This window comes from Jaculus jaculus, chromosome 9 (genome assembly GCF_020740685.1).
Source record: "Jaculus jaculus isolate mJacJac1 chromosome 9, mJacJac1.mat.Y.cur, whole genome shotgun sequence".
NCBI lineage: Eukaryota > Metazoa > Chordata > Mammalia > Rodentia > Dipodidae > Jaculus > Jaculus jaculus.
This window is the reverse complement of record NC_059110.1, coordinates 112,046,120-112,059,339: the sequence shown is the minus strand read 5'-3', so window position 1 is coordinate 112,059,339 and position 13,220 is coordinate 112,046,120. Positions and strand designations below refer to the sequence as shown.

At 51.3% G+C, this 13,220-nt stretch overlaps 1 protein-coding gene across 1 annotated transcript; it reads left to right on the top strand.

Moving 5' to 3' along the window:
* The first annotated feature begins 6,815 nt into the window (after positions 1-6,815).
* Positions 6,816-12,415, top strand: Nr1d1 (nuclear receptor subfamily 1 group D member 1). Its single transcript, XM_004655452.2, has 5 exons — positions 6,816-7,457; positions 10,088-10,420; positions 10,703-10,791; positions 10,897-11,041; positions 11,686-12,415. The coding sequence occupies exons 1-5, from the start codon at positions 7,427-7,429 to the stop codon at positions 12,381-12,383; spliced, it is 1,296 nt and encodes a 431-aa protein (XP_004655509.2). The 5' UTR covers positions 6,816-7,426; the 3' UTR covers positions 12,384-12,415.
* The last annotated feature ends 805 nt before the right edge of the window (positions 12,416-13,220 follow it).

Here is a 13,220-nt window from a genome sequence, read left to right as displayed (position 1 = left end):
CTGGCTTTACGTGGGTACTAGGAAATCAAACCCAGACCAGCAGGCTTTCCAAGCAAGCACCTCTACCTGCTAAACCATGTCTTCAGCCCAGGATTTTGTTGTTGTTGTTGTTTGTTTTGGTTTGGTTTGGTTTTTGTTTTTTTGAGGTAGGGCTTCACTCTAGCCCAGGCTGACCTGGAATTCACTAGGTAGTCTCAGGGTGGCCTCAAACTCATGGCGATCCTCCTACCTCTGCCTCCCAAGTGCTGGGATTAAAGGTGTGTGCCACCATGCCCGGCTTATCCCAGGTGTTTTGCAGCAATGTCTCCCTTTAGCCCAGGTTGACTTGTAACTCCCAGTGTAGCCCAGGCTGACCTCGAATTCATGATGACCTTCCTTCCTCAGCTGCCCAAGTGTAGTTGATACTTCTAAATTGTTTATGTATGTATTTATTATTTATTTATTTGTGCGATACATGTGTGGTATCGTGTATTGTATGTGCAGGTATGTATGCAGTTGTATGTGTCCCATGTGCATATGGAGCCCAGAGGAGAGCATAGGGTGTCTTTCTCTCTTGCTCATCCACTTGTTTTGTTGAGATGGAGTTTCTCTTTGAACCTGAAACTGCTATTTTCGATCCAACTAGCTGACTAGTGACCCCCGTCGTTCTCTGGTCTCTGTTCCCCATGGAACTGGGATTACATGTGTGTGTGACCATGTCCAGATGCTTTTGTGGGCGTTAGGGAATTGAACTCAAATGGTCTCCAGCCTTCATGCAAGTAGGTAAGACTGAGAAATCTCCTAGCCCCACAGTTGGTACTTAATACATATATTATTTACTTTCCTTGGAAAGAACAATAGTGGCATAAAAACACTGAGGCAAAACACATTGGAGGAAGCTCACACCTCATCTTCTCTTTTTCCATCTTTCTAAAGAACAAGTTAGCTCAGTCCTTGCCTGTCTTCTGTTTTGAAGTTCTACCCAGATAGCAAGGCTTTGGGTGGGGCAGGAGAAGCTAGCTGACCTTTCAGAGACCAGGAAAAGGATCCCAGAGAGCAGGAAATGAGTCTCTCCCCAGGTACAGGGCTGACTCCCTAATTCAGGGGCATCCCCAGGGTTTCTGTCCAGGCTTACATCACCTGGGCAGACAGGTTTTTACCCTGGGCATTGGGTCCTTGGTGAGAAAGGAGGTGGATGGGAAGGCACCTACTGAAGTCTGACCTGTTTTCAACAAGGACCCACCCTCAGTCAGTCTGCCAGTCTGTCTGCCCAAGATTTAGGCCACCCAGGATTTGCACAGGGCGTTGCCCTGTTAACCAGAACAACTATTGACAAGGCGAATAGATCTTGGATCAAGCATATGCACACACACCCTTACATACACTCACATAATGCCATAATGCATACTCACACATGTGCATCTATCTCTACTTTATCTATTAACTTTTTAATTTATTATTATTATTTTATTTATTTATTTATTTTTTTGCTTCTCAAGGTAGGGTCTTGCTGTAGCCCAGGTTGACCTGGAATTCACTCTGTAGTTTCAGGGTGGCCTTGAACTTATTGTGATCCTCCTGCCTTTGCCTCCTGAGTGCTGGGATTAAAGGAGAGTGCCACCACACCCAGCTTTCACTTTTTTATTTTTATTTTATTTTACTTTTATAAGAGAGAGAGAGAGAGAATTGGCACACCAGGATCTCTAGCCATTGCAATCGAACTCCAGCTGCATGTGTCGCCTTTGTATGCACGTGCAACCTTGTACATCTGGCTTATGTGGGAGCTGGAGAGTCGAACATGGGTCCTTAGGCTTCACAGGCCAAGTGATGTAACCACTGAGCCATATCTCCAGCCCTATTTTTATTTTATTTTATTTTTGGTTTTTCGAAGTAGGGTCTCACTGTAGCCCAAGCTGACCTGGAATTTGTTCTGTAGTCTCAGGGTGGCCTTGAACTCATGGCAATTCTCCTACCTCTGCCTCCCAAGTGCTGGGATTAAAGACATGTGCCACCATGCCCAGCTATTTTTATTTTTGGTTTTTCAAGGTGGGGTCTCACTCTAGCTCAGGCTGACCTGGAATTCACTATGTAGTCTCAGGCTGGCCTCGAATGCATGGCAATCCACCTACCTCTGCCTCCTGAGTGTAGGGATTAAAGATGTGTGCCAGCATGCCCAGCTATTTATTTATTTTTGAGACATGCTCCCTCACTGAATACAGAGTTCATCTAAAGGAGCACAGTAGTCAGACAAGAAGCTTCTAGAACCAAGGAAGAGCTCTCTGCCTTTCATTCTGCTTCATTTATATCACTGCAAACTTCAACACCAGGCAGGGCATGGTGGCGCATGCCTTTAATCCCAGCACTGGGAAGGCCAAGGTAGGAATATCTCTGTGAGTTGCAGGCCAGCCTGAGACTACTACATAGTGAATTCCAAGTCAGCCTGGGCTAGAATGAGACCCTTTCTTGAGAGCTTGTTTGGAGGTTCTAGCAGGGGAGAGCAGCTACTTGTAGCCCCTTGACTCAAGACTGGTTCTCCTCTTTTCTGGGAAGACCATCCTCTTCGACTGGGGGCGCAGCTTCGGGAGGGACATACATGGAGCAGTGAGGGAGGAAGGGGACACCTGCCTAGTCAGCCAGATCAGCGGAATCAACCCTGGCGATCAGTGGAGTGACATTTGTCTCAGCCAGATCATCCTTACATCGAGACCTTTTCTTGAAAAATAAAAGCAAAAACAGAAACAACAAAAACTGAACACCAGGGCTGGAGAGATGGTTTAGTGGTTAAGCCCTTGCCTGTGAAGCCTAATGACCCCGGTTGGAGGCTTGATTCCCCAGGACCCACATTAGCCAGTTGCACAAGAGGGTGCATGCATCTGGAGTTCGTTTGCAGTGGCTGAAGGCCCTGGCGTGCCCATTCTCTCTCTCTCTCTATCTGCCTCTTTCTCTGTCTGTTGCTCTCAAATAAATAAACAAACAAACAAAAAACCTGAACACCATAGTTACTTCTTTCATGTGGGGTGTGGTGGTACACATCTATAATCAACACTAAGGTCAAAAAGCAGGAGGAGTAAGACTCCAAGGCCAGGGTTTGAGAGACGGCTTAGCGGTTACGGTGCATGCCTGTGAAGCCTAAGAACCCTGGTTCAATTCTCCAGGTCCCACGTAAGCCAGATGCACATGGTGGCGCATGTGCCGGGAGTTTGTTTGCAGTGACTAGAGGCCCTGGCACGCCCATTCTCATTCTCTTTCTTTCTCCCTCCCTCTCTCTGTCTCTAATAAATAAGTTCAAGGCCAGTCTGGGCTATATCGCTGGACCCTGTCTCAAAACAAGAATGTTCTCAGGAAAAAAAGGAGGGGCACTATATGAAGTGCAGAGGAAAGTGGGGGCAGAGGTAGTCCCCTCATTTGTCTCCTCTCTCCCAGCCTCTGCCTTCATACCTCACAAAGACTGCAAAACAACCTAGCTTCTTGCCAAAAGGAGTCAGGCCGGCTGGATTTCAGCTTTGGCTCCCTCTTCCTTCCCACTAGCTGCGAACTCCCGAGAGGAAGTCTTGACCTTTGGTCCTGCGCAATGTGGGCAAACACCCAGAAAGAGGCCAGGGCGTAGGCAGGACCACCAAAGCATCAGACAGAGCTGAGAGGCTTAGGAGGCCCCCCAGGCAGCTAAGGGGAGCATGTTATACCAACGGCAATGCTGAAGCTGGTGGGGAGCTAGACAGCACCCAGACTTTGAGCAGCCTTGACAGGTATGGTACTTGAGTTTGGCCCCTGGCTTTCAGAGAGCCAGGCAGGTCACAAACAGCAGGCAGCCAGGACTCAATTGCATACCTCTCAGCTCTCCTCCTACAGTGAGAGGAGGGAGAAGGAGTGGAAGTTGAGCTCCCAACCAAGTTTTCCTGAAAAGCCTCTTTCCTTGTTTGTCCTAGCCCCTCCCAGCTCCTCCCACGCTCAGGAGCAGCTTTCCAGCTCTGGGCCCAAGGGCAGGCCAGAGAATAACTCACTTTCTTTCCTCTCTAAGTTTTGTTGGAACCGAGCAGCAAAGCCAGTTCCTAGCTGTTCTTTTTCAGTATTGTTGAAAATAATTTTATTTATTAATTTGCAAGCAGAGAGAGACAGAGATAATGGGCGCACAAGGGCCTCTAGCCATTACAAATGAACTCTAGCCAGACATGTTGGCACACGCCCTGAATCCCAGCATTCGGGAGGCACAGGTAGGAGGATAGCCATGAGTTCGAGGCCACCTTGAGACTACATAGTGAATTCTAGGTCAGCCTGGGCTAGGAGTGAGCCTCTATCTCGAAAAAAAAAACAAAACAAAACAAGGGCTGGAGAGATGGCTTAGCGGTTAAGGCGTTTGCCTGCAAAGCCAAAGGACCTCGGCTCAATTCCCCAGGACCCACGTAAGGCAGATGCACAAGGTGGTGCACGCGTCTGGAGTTTGTTTGCAGTGGTTGAAGGCCCTGGCACGCCCATTCTCTCTCTCTCCCTGTCCCCCTATGTCTTTCTCTCTCTCAAATAAATAAATAATAAAATATATATATTTAAAAAGAAAAAACAAAACAACAACAAAACAAACAACTCTAGATGTTTGTGCTACTTTGCACATCTGGCTATATGTGGGTACTGGGGAATCAAACCAGGTTCATTAGGCTTTGCAGGCAATCTCCTTAACTGCTATGTCATCTCTCCAGCCCAGTTCTAGCCTATCTTTTGGGTCCCATAGAGTCAGTGGTCAAGACAGCTGCCCAGTCAAATTCATTGGTCCCAAAGCCCAGTTTATTCTTTCCTTAAGGAGCCTCTCCCCACCCTCTGCTTTGAGATGGGATCTTGTTAAGTTGTCCAGGCTGGTCTCAAACCCCTGAGCTCAAAGCAGTCCTCCTGCCTCAGCTTCTCAAGTACTGGGGCTAGTGGCACAAACCATGGTGACTATTTTACATCCTTTTCTTTGCTTCTGTGGTGTCAGACATGGTTCCCAGGCATCCATCACTATGGTCCCTGGAGCTTCCTGTAAACAAGCATAGAAAGCTTCCTGCAAGAAGAAAACCCTCCCATGAAGCACTGGGATAAGGAGGACTTGGTGAGAGTGGTACAGGTAGCTTAGGCTCACTGGCTGCTTAGTGATAATTCCATCCTCCCTACAACCCCAGCTCCAGAGGATAAACCTGTGCTTGAGAACTAGAGACCTGTTTTTCAACCCTAGAGGCAGTTACTGTTCTGAAGAGAGATGCTGGCTGTTTGACCTTGGCTCAGACTCTCCTTCCCCTCCTGTCCCCCAGGTAGGGACTCACTCTAGTGCAGGATGACTTGGAACTCACTCTGTAGTCCCAAGATGGCCTCAAACTCACAGCGATCCTACTATCTCTGCCTCCCAAGTGCTGGGATTAAAGGTGTGGGCCACCACACCTGGTTCAGTCTTTTTCTTTTAAACCTCATTCTCATTTTCATCTTCAGCAAAAGGGATTTAAAAAAATTTTTTGTTTATTTTTATTTATTTGAGAGCAACAGACAGAGAGAGAAAGAGGCAAATATATATAGAGAGAATGGGCACGCCAGGGCCTCCAGCCACTGCAAACGAACTCCAGATGCGTGTGCCCCCTTTGTGCATCTGGCTAACGTGGGTCCTGGGGAATCGAGCCTTGAACTGGGGTCCTTAGGCTTCACAGGCAAGTGCTTAACCACTAAGCCATCTCTCCAGCCCAGCAAAAGGGATTTTTAAAAATATTTAATTATTTGAGAGAGAGAGAAAAGACAAGGTCTTAGATGGGTATGGTGACACATGCTTTTAATCCCAGCACTCAGGAGACAGAGGTAGGAGGATCGCTGTGAGTTCGAGGCCAACATGGGAATAGAGAGTGAATTTCAGATCAGCCTGGGCTAGAGTGAGATCTTACCTAGAAAAACAAAACAAAAGAAAACCAAATAAAGGACACCGTTTGTCTTGCTATGTAGCTCTGGCCGGGCTAGAACTTGCTATATAGCCCAGGCTGGCTTCAATCCTCCCACATTAGCTTCCTGAGGTTGGAACTGCAGCTGTGAACCACCACGCCTGGCCAACAGGATAAAGGGTTAAGAAGATCCCTCCATTCCCTTCTGACTAAACCTCTGTGGAATCTATCTGCTACCCTCAAACGCTGCCATCCCCACTGCCCTGTTGCTTCAGGTCTTCAAAGCACTTTCACCACGCAGTTCCCCTCTCTTGTCCTTTTTATTTCCCACACAATGGGAAATGACTCACCCCAAAGTCACCTCGAGTGGGTGGTGGTGGTGTCATACAAGCAAACAGGGAGTCCCTCGGGATACCCCCACCTCTATGACACTCCTTTCCTTGGGTGTTCTCCCTAGGGGGAGTACAAGGAAAAGGGGGTCACTCTGCCCTTCTGGCTTAAGCTTTGTCCCTATAGCAGAAGTCAGAATAAGTTCTCTACTAAAGGGAAATCTCCCTCCTCTGCTCGTCTCTCCCCGAGTCCCCAGTAACCTCAGGGCGAGGTCAGTCCGGCAATCACGTGAAGCTCTCACGTTTGCTAGGTTTGCAGAAAAGGCCTGTTAGGCTTTGATCTCCCATGCAGCAGTGAAGCTTGCCAGGCCCTCCCCAGGAATTCACATGCCCCTGCCATACAGGCTTTCCAAACATGCCACCGTGACTCTTCAGCGCACTCCACCCCACTCCACTTTCAGCTCCTCCCCGCTGCCAGCAAGCGCTTTTGCAAGGCAGAAAGGGGAAATGTATGCAGTCCGCCTACTTTATCAGTGGACTACAAATCCCAACAATCTCGGCGGTGCGCAGGCGCACGGGGCTCAACGTGCCTGCTGTTGGAAAAGTGTGTCACTGGGGCACGAGGCGCTCCCTGGAATCACATGGTACCTGCTCCAGTGCCGCGTGCGGCCCGGGAACCCTGGGCTGCTGGCGCCTGCGCAGAGCCCTCTGTCCCAGGGAAAGGCTCGGGCAAAAGGCGGCTGAGATTGGCAGAGTGAAATATTGCTGCTGAGGGAACGTAGCAGGGCACACGTCTCTCCTCTTTGCGTCTCGGTGCCTTGTTTCTCCCATCACCTACTTACTTCCTGGTTGCCACCTCTCTCTCCTTCTGGGACGTCTGCACCGGGAGCTCAGATTCGCTACCCTGCTGCGCTGCGGAGCCGTCTGGAGTGGCCCCCGGTGCACTGCAGAGACCCTTCTAGCCAGAACTGCTGCAGGCTGATTATTTCTCCCCACACACTCTCTCTGCTCTTCCCATGCAAAGCAGACCTCCGTTGCTTCAGCTTCCTACCCTTCTGCAGGACTGCAGTCCGGCCACCCCAAGACCTTACTGCAGGATACCTCGAATCCTGATCTTGAGCTGCGGGGTCCACTCGCCGCCCTCAGCCAGTGCCCAGGGGGCGAGAGCAGCAATCGCAACCTCCAGTTTGTGTCAAGGTCCAGTTTGAATGACCGCTCTCAGTCAGTGAAGAAATGACGACCCTGGACTCCAACAACAACACAGGTACTGAGATAATTTTACTGCCATCATCCTTACTCTGTCACTGCCCCAATTTCCCAACCACAGCTTATAACAAGATGAACTTTGTAAAGGACTGGGGAATCCCTTTGCCCGGGGATAGGATAGCGTGCTGAAGGGCCCATTGGGTGGGATTTCCAGAGCGGGTTTTTCCTGCTGGAATGCACCAGAAGTGCATCATCACGAACCCTGGAGTCCCAAAGCTCCGTTGAGCCTAAGTGACTCTAATCCTGGGGCAGGTGAAATGGAAAGCGGGTACGAGTGGTGAGGTGAAGAATTTAGGGAGACTGAGGGCTTTGGTGCAGTGCTCTGAAATGGCTCCATCCGCCTACCCCTGCAGCTGTGCTCTCTGTCCTCTAAGGGAGGACCTCTCTCCTCTTTCCCCCTTCCTCTGGCTCCTGCAGATTCCAGGGAATCTGAGAAGCAGTGGGGCGATCAGGGCAGGAAGGATTTGGTGGGGGTGGGGGTGGCAGTGGGTCGCATCTCACGGGAGAATCCTCAGTGACTACTTGGAGCGGCACTGGAGGAGTCCGGAGCATGGTGCTTGTCCCCAGGCGAGGCACCCACAGCGCCCGAGCTCCTGGAGGGCTCACATGGCCGCGGAGCCGGGCCCACGTGCTGCATTTGTTTTCATTCAGCTCTAGCGGTGGCCGCCGTCCCATTGGTCGTTGCCTCCCGGCCCCGTTACATAATGAGCTCCGCCCCCTAGTTGCCCTGGCAACGCGTGTTCCCTTCTCTCCTCCCCTCCGAGGTCCCCGGACCCAGGACGCCCCGGAGGGCGGGACGAGGGCGGGGCTGCTGTTTGCCGCGGACGGGAAGCGGAGAAGGCGGGGTCTCGAGTTCCGGGGTTTCTCGTTGGGGAGCCACGTGCGAGGGGCACACGTGGAGAGGGGACGTGAGGCCGGCTGAGGGCCGGGCTCCCGCCCCGCCCCACCCCACCCCACCCCACCGAGATCTGGGTGAAGCTGGGCTGACTCACCGCCCCCGCCTGCCTCCTTTTCCTCTTTGCCTGCCTGTCTGTTTTCCCCTCCATCACCGCAGTAAAGTAAGATGGGGCCACCCCTAACCTCCCCCTGGCTTCAGGTTTATACTCCCCGAAGGAACCTCGCTCGTTTGACCCACTCCCCTTTTCTGATTGCACAGTTCAGTATACTGCAGAGCCAGCGCTTCCATGTCCCCAAATCTCACTGTCCCCCCCCAAGCATCTCTTTTTTTTTTTTTGGTCTGCAGTCACTTCTTCCCCCAAACAGCTACATCTGAGGATCAAAGCATAAACGGCATTACTTACTGCTTTTCACAACTCAACTCACTTTTCTCACAGAAAGGAAAACCCTTGAGACAGACCCCGAGAGGGGGACTCGATTGCTTCTAGGTCAGAAAAGCAAGTTGGTAGTGATCAGCCTGGATCAACTAGGGTCTTTTGAGTGGCCCTCACATCAGAGTCGGAAGACTCTTTGGATAATGGTCTCAATGCCCCCTTTGAGGATGGGCAAGCTAGGTCAAGTTCATTTTACCTCCAAATAAGTATCCCATCCCCCACTCCAGCCCTGAAACTGTAGGAGCCGATGATCTGTTGTTGTGCAACTATTTACAGAGAGCTGGGTTCACCCTGACCAACCTTGAGCTATTTTAAGGCTGCCCTGCCCAGTTTAGTGTGTGTCAGTGGGTGAGCAAGACATGTGCCTCTGTAGACACAGTGGCATGGCTTGTGTCAGCTCACACGTGTCTTAGGATCCTCCCTTCTCCCACCCCACCCACGGCAGGCCAACCTAGGTACTTGGCAGAGGTGTGACAGGCAAGTCTCTCTTTCTCTCTCTTTTTTTTTTTACCCCCTCCTGCAATAGCATGGGAGTAGAACCACTTGGTTGGCAATTTAACCAGAGGGCCAAAGACCTTGAATGGAGGGAGAGTGAAGGTTATCACCAATCTGAGATCTGGAAAGGAGAATTTCAAAGCCCTAGGCTGGACAATTTGTATTTCACTTCCACCTCCTGCAACTCTCAGGGCTAAGTCCTTCCTGGACTCAGAGTCACTCTGACTCATCTCTTGGAGGCCAGGAGAGCCAGTGCCTTCTCTGCAGTGCTCTCTGAGAATATGTGTTCCAGCTTGAAGGAAACGTGACTGACTTTTGTAAGATCTCTATTCTCTGCACTGGTAACTACTCTGCACAGCCTGTCCTCTCATCCCCAGGTGGATTTTTGTGTTAGAAATGGCAGCTTTTTTTTGTTTTTTTTTTTTTTTGGTATTCAGTCTTCAGGACTGGACATTATGGTTTGTCAGCGGCCACTTGCAACAAAGTCACTAGCTTTAGTTGATAGTGCCTCAGAAAAGTATCTAGGGCAGGGGTTCACTTGTTTGTGATGCCCAGAGGGGGTCATGTCTAAAACTCAAAGCAGAAGCTGAATGTATCTTTGTAAAGGGTCATGGGTGTTTCTTAGTGACTAGGTTAGCCATGTTATGGTGAGTATGTGTTGGGAGCTATTTATTAACTACAAGGTTGGGGTTCCACATGGTTAACTACTAAGAGGAACAGCATTTCAGGGACTGAGTAGCTGATATCCTCGAACCAAAGACATGATGACTGACACCCCTCTTTCCTTGCATTCTCCCATCAGGTGGCGTTATCACCTACATTGGCTCCAGCGGCTCCTCCCCGAACCGCACCAGCCCGGAGTCTCTCTACAGTGACAGTTCCAATGGCAGCTTCCAGTCCCTGAATCAAGGCTGTCCCACCTACTTTCCACCATCACCCACTGGCTCCCTCACCCAGGACCCCGCTCGTTCCTTTGGGAGCATTCCACCTAGTCTCGGTGATGATAGCTCCCCTTCATCTTCTTCATCTTCCTCCTCCTCCTCCTTCTATAATGGGAGCCCCCCGGGGAGTCTACAAGTGGCCATGGAAGACAGCAGCCGAGTGTCCCCCAGCAAGAGTACCAGCAACATTACCAGTGAGTAAATGGCCCGCTGATTTGGTGGGAGGGCAGTAGGCCAGGGCTTGGTTGATAGTCCCTTTCCTTGTGACAGTTTCTTTCAGGGCCTATTGGCCTCAGGGATTTTCCTTAGCCTTGTGTCAGCCGCTGTCCAGCCCAGCCTGGTCACCTAAGGTGCCTCTAGACATTTGGAGCTTTTCCTTACTTTTTCTCCTCCCAGAATCTCCAGCCTAGAAAGCTTCCATATTTTAGGCCAGTCGGGCCTCCCTTGCTGACCTCGCTGTCTGTCTCTTCCCACAGAGCTGAATGGCATGGTGCTGCTGTGTAAAGTGTGTGGGGACGTGGCCTCAGGCTTCCACTACGGCGTGCATGCCTGTGAGGGCTGCAAGGTGAGGTGGGTTGGGGCTGAGGGTCGGGCCAGGTGACACCCCTTCCACAGGGACACACAGGCTCAACCTAGACGGAGGTGCTCATTGGCTGCCCCTGCCTTCCAGGGCTTTTTCCGTCGAAGCATCCAGCAGAACATCCAGTACAAAAGATGTCTGAAAAACGAGAACTGCTCCATTGTCCGCATTAATCGCAACCGCTGCCAGCAATGTCGCTTCAAGAAATGTCTCTCCGTGGGCATGTCACGAGACGGTGAGACAGCATTCCCACCTCTCTGCTTCCCCCACACAATGTCTGACTTAATCATCTCTTAAAAAAAAAAAACAACAAAAAACTGCCCAGCATGGTGGCGAGTGCCTTTTTAATCCCAGTACTTGGGAGGCAGAGGTAGGAGGATCACCGTGAGTTCGAGGCCATCCTGAGACTACATAGTGAATTTCAGGTCAGCCTGGGCTAGGGTGAGCCTGTACCTCCAAAAACAAAAACAAACAGCAACAACGAGGAAACAGTCCCAAGCCCTCTGGAGTATCACCTTGAGTTGGAGGCCAGTTTGGGTTACAGAGTGAGTTCTAAGTTAGCCTGGGCTAAAGTGAGTCTTTGCCTCAAAAACAACAACAAAAAACCCAAGTCCCAAGTTGAGACATATAGATGTGTGAGAGTCATTTGTGTGGAGGATCCTCATAGGCTACCCTCCTGGGCAAAGGCAGACTTGTCTCTCATTGGTCACCTCCTGCCTGCAATCTCTACTTGGAAAATCCTTTTGGTGGGTGTGGCCTTGGTGGTTTCAAGTTTGAAGTGGAGCCCCAGCCTTTGGGGTCTTGCCCTTTCAGGAGGAAGGAGGGAACGAGTGTGAGTGTGTCTGAGAACTTCCTGACGCTGCTCTCATCCTGTTGCAGCTGTACGTTTTGGGCGCATCCCCAAGCGAGAAAAGCAGAGGATGCTCGCTGAGATGCAGAGTGCCATGAACTTGGCCAACAATCAACTCAGCAGCCAGTGCCCACTGGAAACCTCACCCACCCTGCACCCCACTTCAGGACCGGTGGGCCCCTCGCCACCTCCTGCTCCAGCCCCCTCACCCCTGGTGGGCTTCTCCCAGTTCCCACAACAGCTGACACCACCCAGATCTCCCAGCCCTGAGCCCACTGTGGAAGACGTGATATCGCAGGTGGCCCGTGCCCATCGAGAGATCTTCACTTATGCCCATGACAAGCTGGGCACCTCACCTGGCAACTTCAATGCCAACCATGCATCGGGTAGCCCTTCAGCTACCACCTCACATCATTGGGAGAGTCCCGGCTGCCCACCTATCCCCAATGACAACAACACTTTGGCCACACAGCGCCATAACGAGGCTCTAAATGGTCTACGCCATGGTCCTTCCCCCTATCCTGCATGGCCCCCTGGCCCCGTGCACCACAGCTGCCACCAGCCCAACAGCAATGGGCATCGTCTATGCCCCACCCACGTGTATGCAGCCCCAGAAGGCGAGGCACCTGCCAACAGTCCGCGGCAAGGCAACTCCAAGAATGTTCTGCTGGTGAGGGCATGGAGCCAGTGTGGAGGGAGGGGGCCTGGAAGGATGAACTTAGTGTAGGGCAGCCCAGTGTTCCTGGAGACTGAGCGTGTGAGGAGAACCTCTTCCTAGGAGAGGATGTGCTGCCCTGAGGTCTGGGCTGTGCCTAGGACTCCTTGATCTCTACTTGGCACCTGATTGCTGTTTTAGGTGAGACACTCACCCTTCAGGACCACATTCCCTAGCCCAGGCAGAATCTGAGGCCCAGTCCTGCTGGGGAACCCATGTAAGCCAACCTGGCCGTCATTCCCTTTCCTGTCCATTTTTTTCCCTCTAGGCCTGTCCCATGAACATGTACCCTCATGGACGCAGCGGCCGGACTGTGCAGGAGATCTGGGAGGACTTTTCCATGAGCTTCACGCCTGCTGTGCGGGAGGTGGTAGAATTTGCCAAGCATATCCCTGGCTTCCGTGACCTTTCTCAGCATGACCAGGTCACCCTGCTTAAAGCTGGCACCTTTGAGGTGAGTGATATTTTGTGTTCCCTGCTCTTGACCTTGAGAAGAACCCAGTAGAATGGCTTGGGTACTGGAGTGGGCAGAACTTCAGAAAGGCTTTGGGACCCTGCTATCTATCTGATGGAGGAGGTAGAACCCTTTGCCCGACTCCTCACCTCTTGGTGTTTGGAACTTCTGTCATCTCGACTGGTATAGATCAGAACCCCCTGCATCAGAACAACACTGAGGGTACAGTGCTGCCCTTATTCTAGACATTGTTACACTGCTTTTGGTGAAGTGCCTATTCCAAAGCCAATAGGATGCTTCCACCTGGGTCCCTGTGTTGCACGCCCCCCCCCCCACACACACACTGAGAAATCTAAAGCAGTATCCCTGAACCCTCTGGTGACTTTCTGGGGTGG

Coding starts and splice junctions, on each gene's coding strand:
- Nr1d1 (XM_004655452.2), top strand. CDS start 7,427: ATGACGACCCTGGACTCCAACAACAACACAG. Junction 10,421..10,702: donor GAGTACCAGCAACATTACCA/GTGAGTAAATGG, acceptor CTCTTCCCACAG/AGCTGAATGGCATGGTGCTG. Junction 11,042..11,685: donor CGTGGGCATGTCACGAGACG/GTGAGACAGCAT, acceptor ATCCTGTTGCAG/CTGTACGTTTTGGGCGCATC.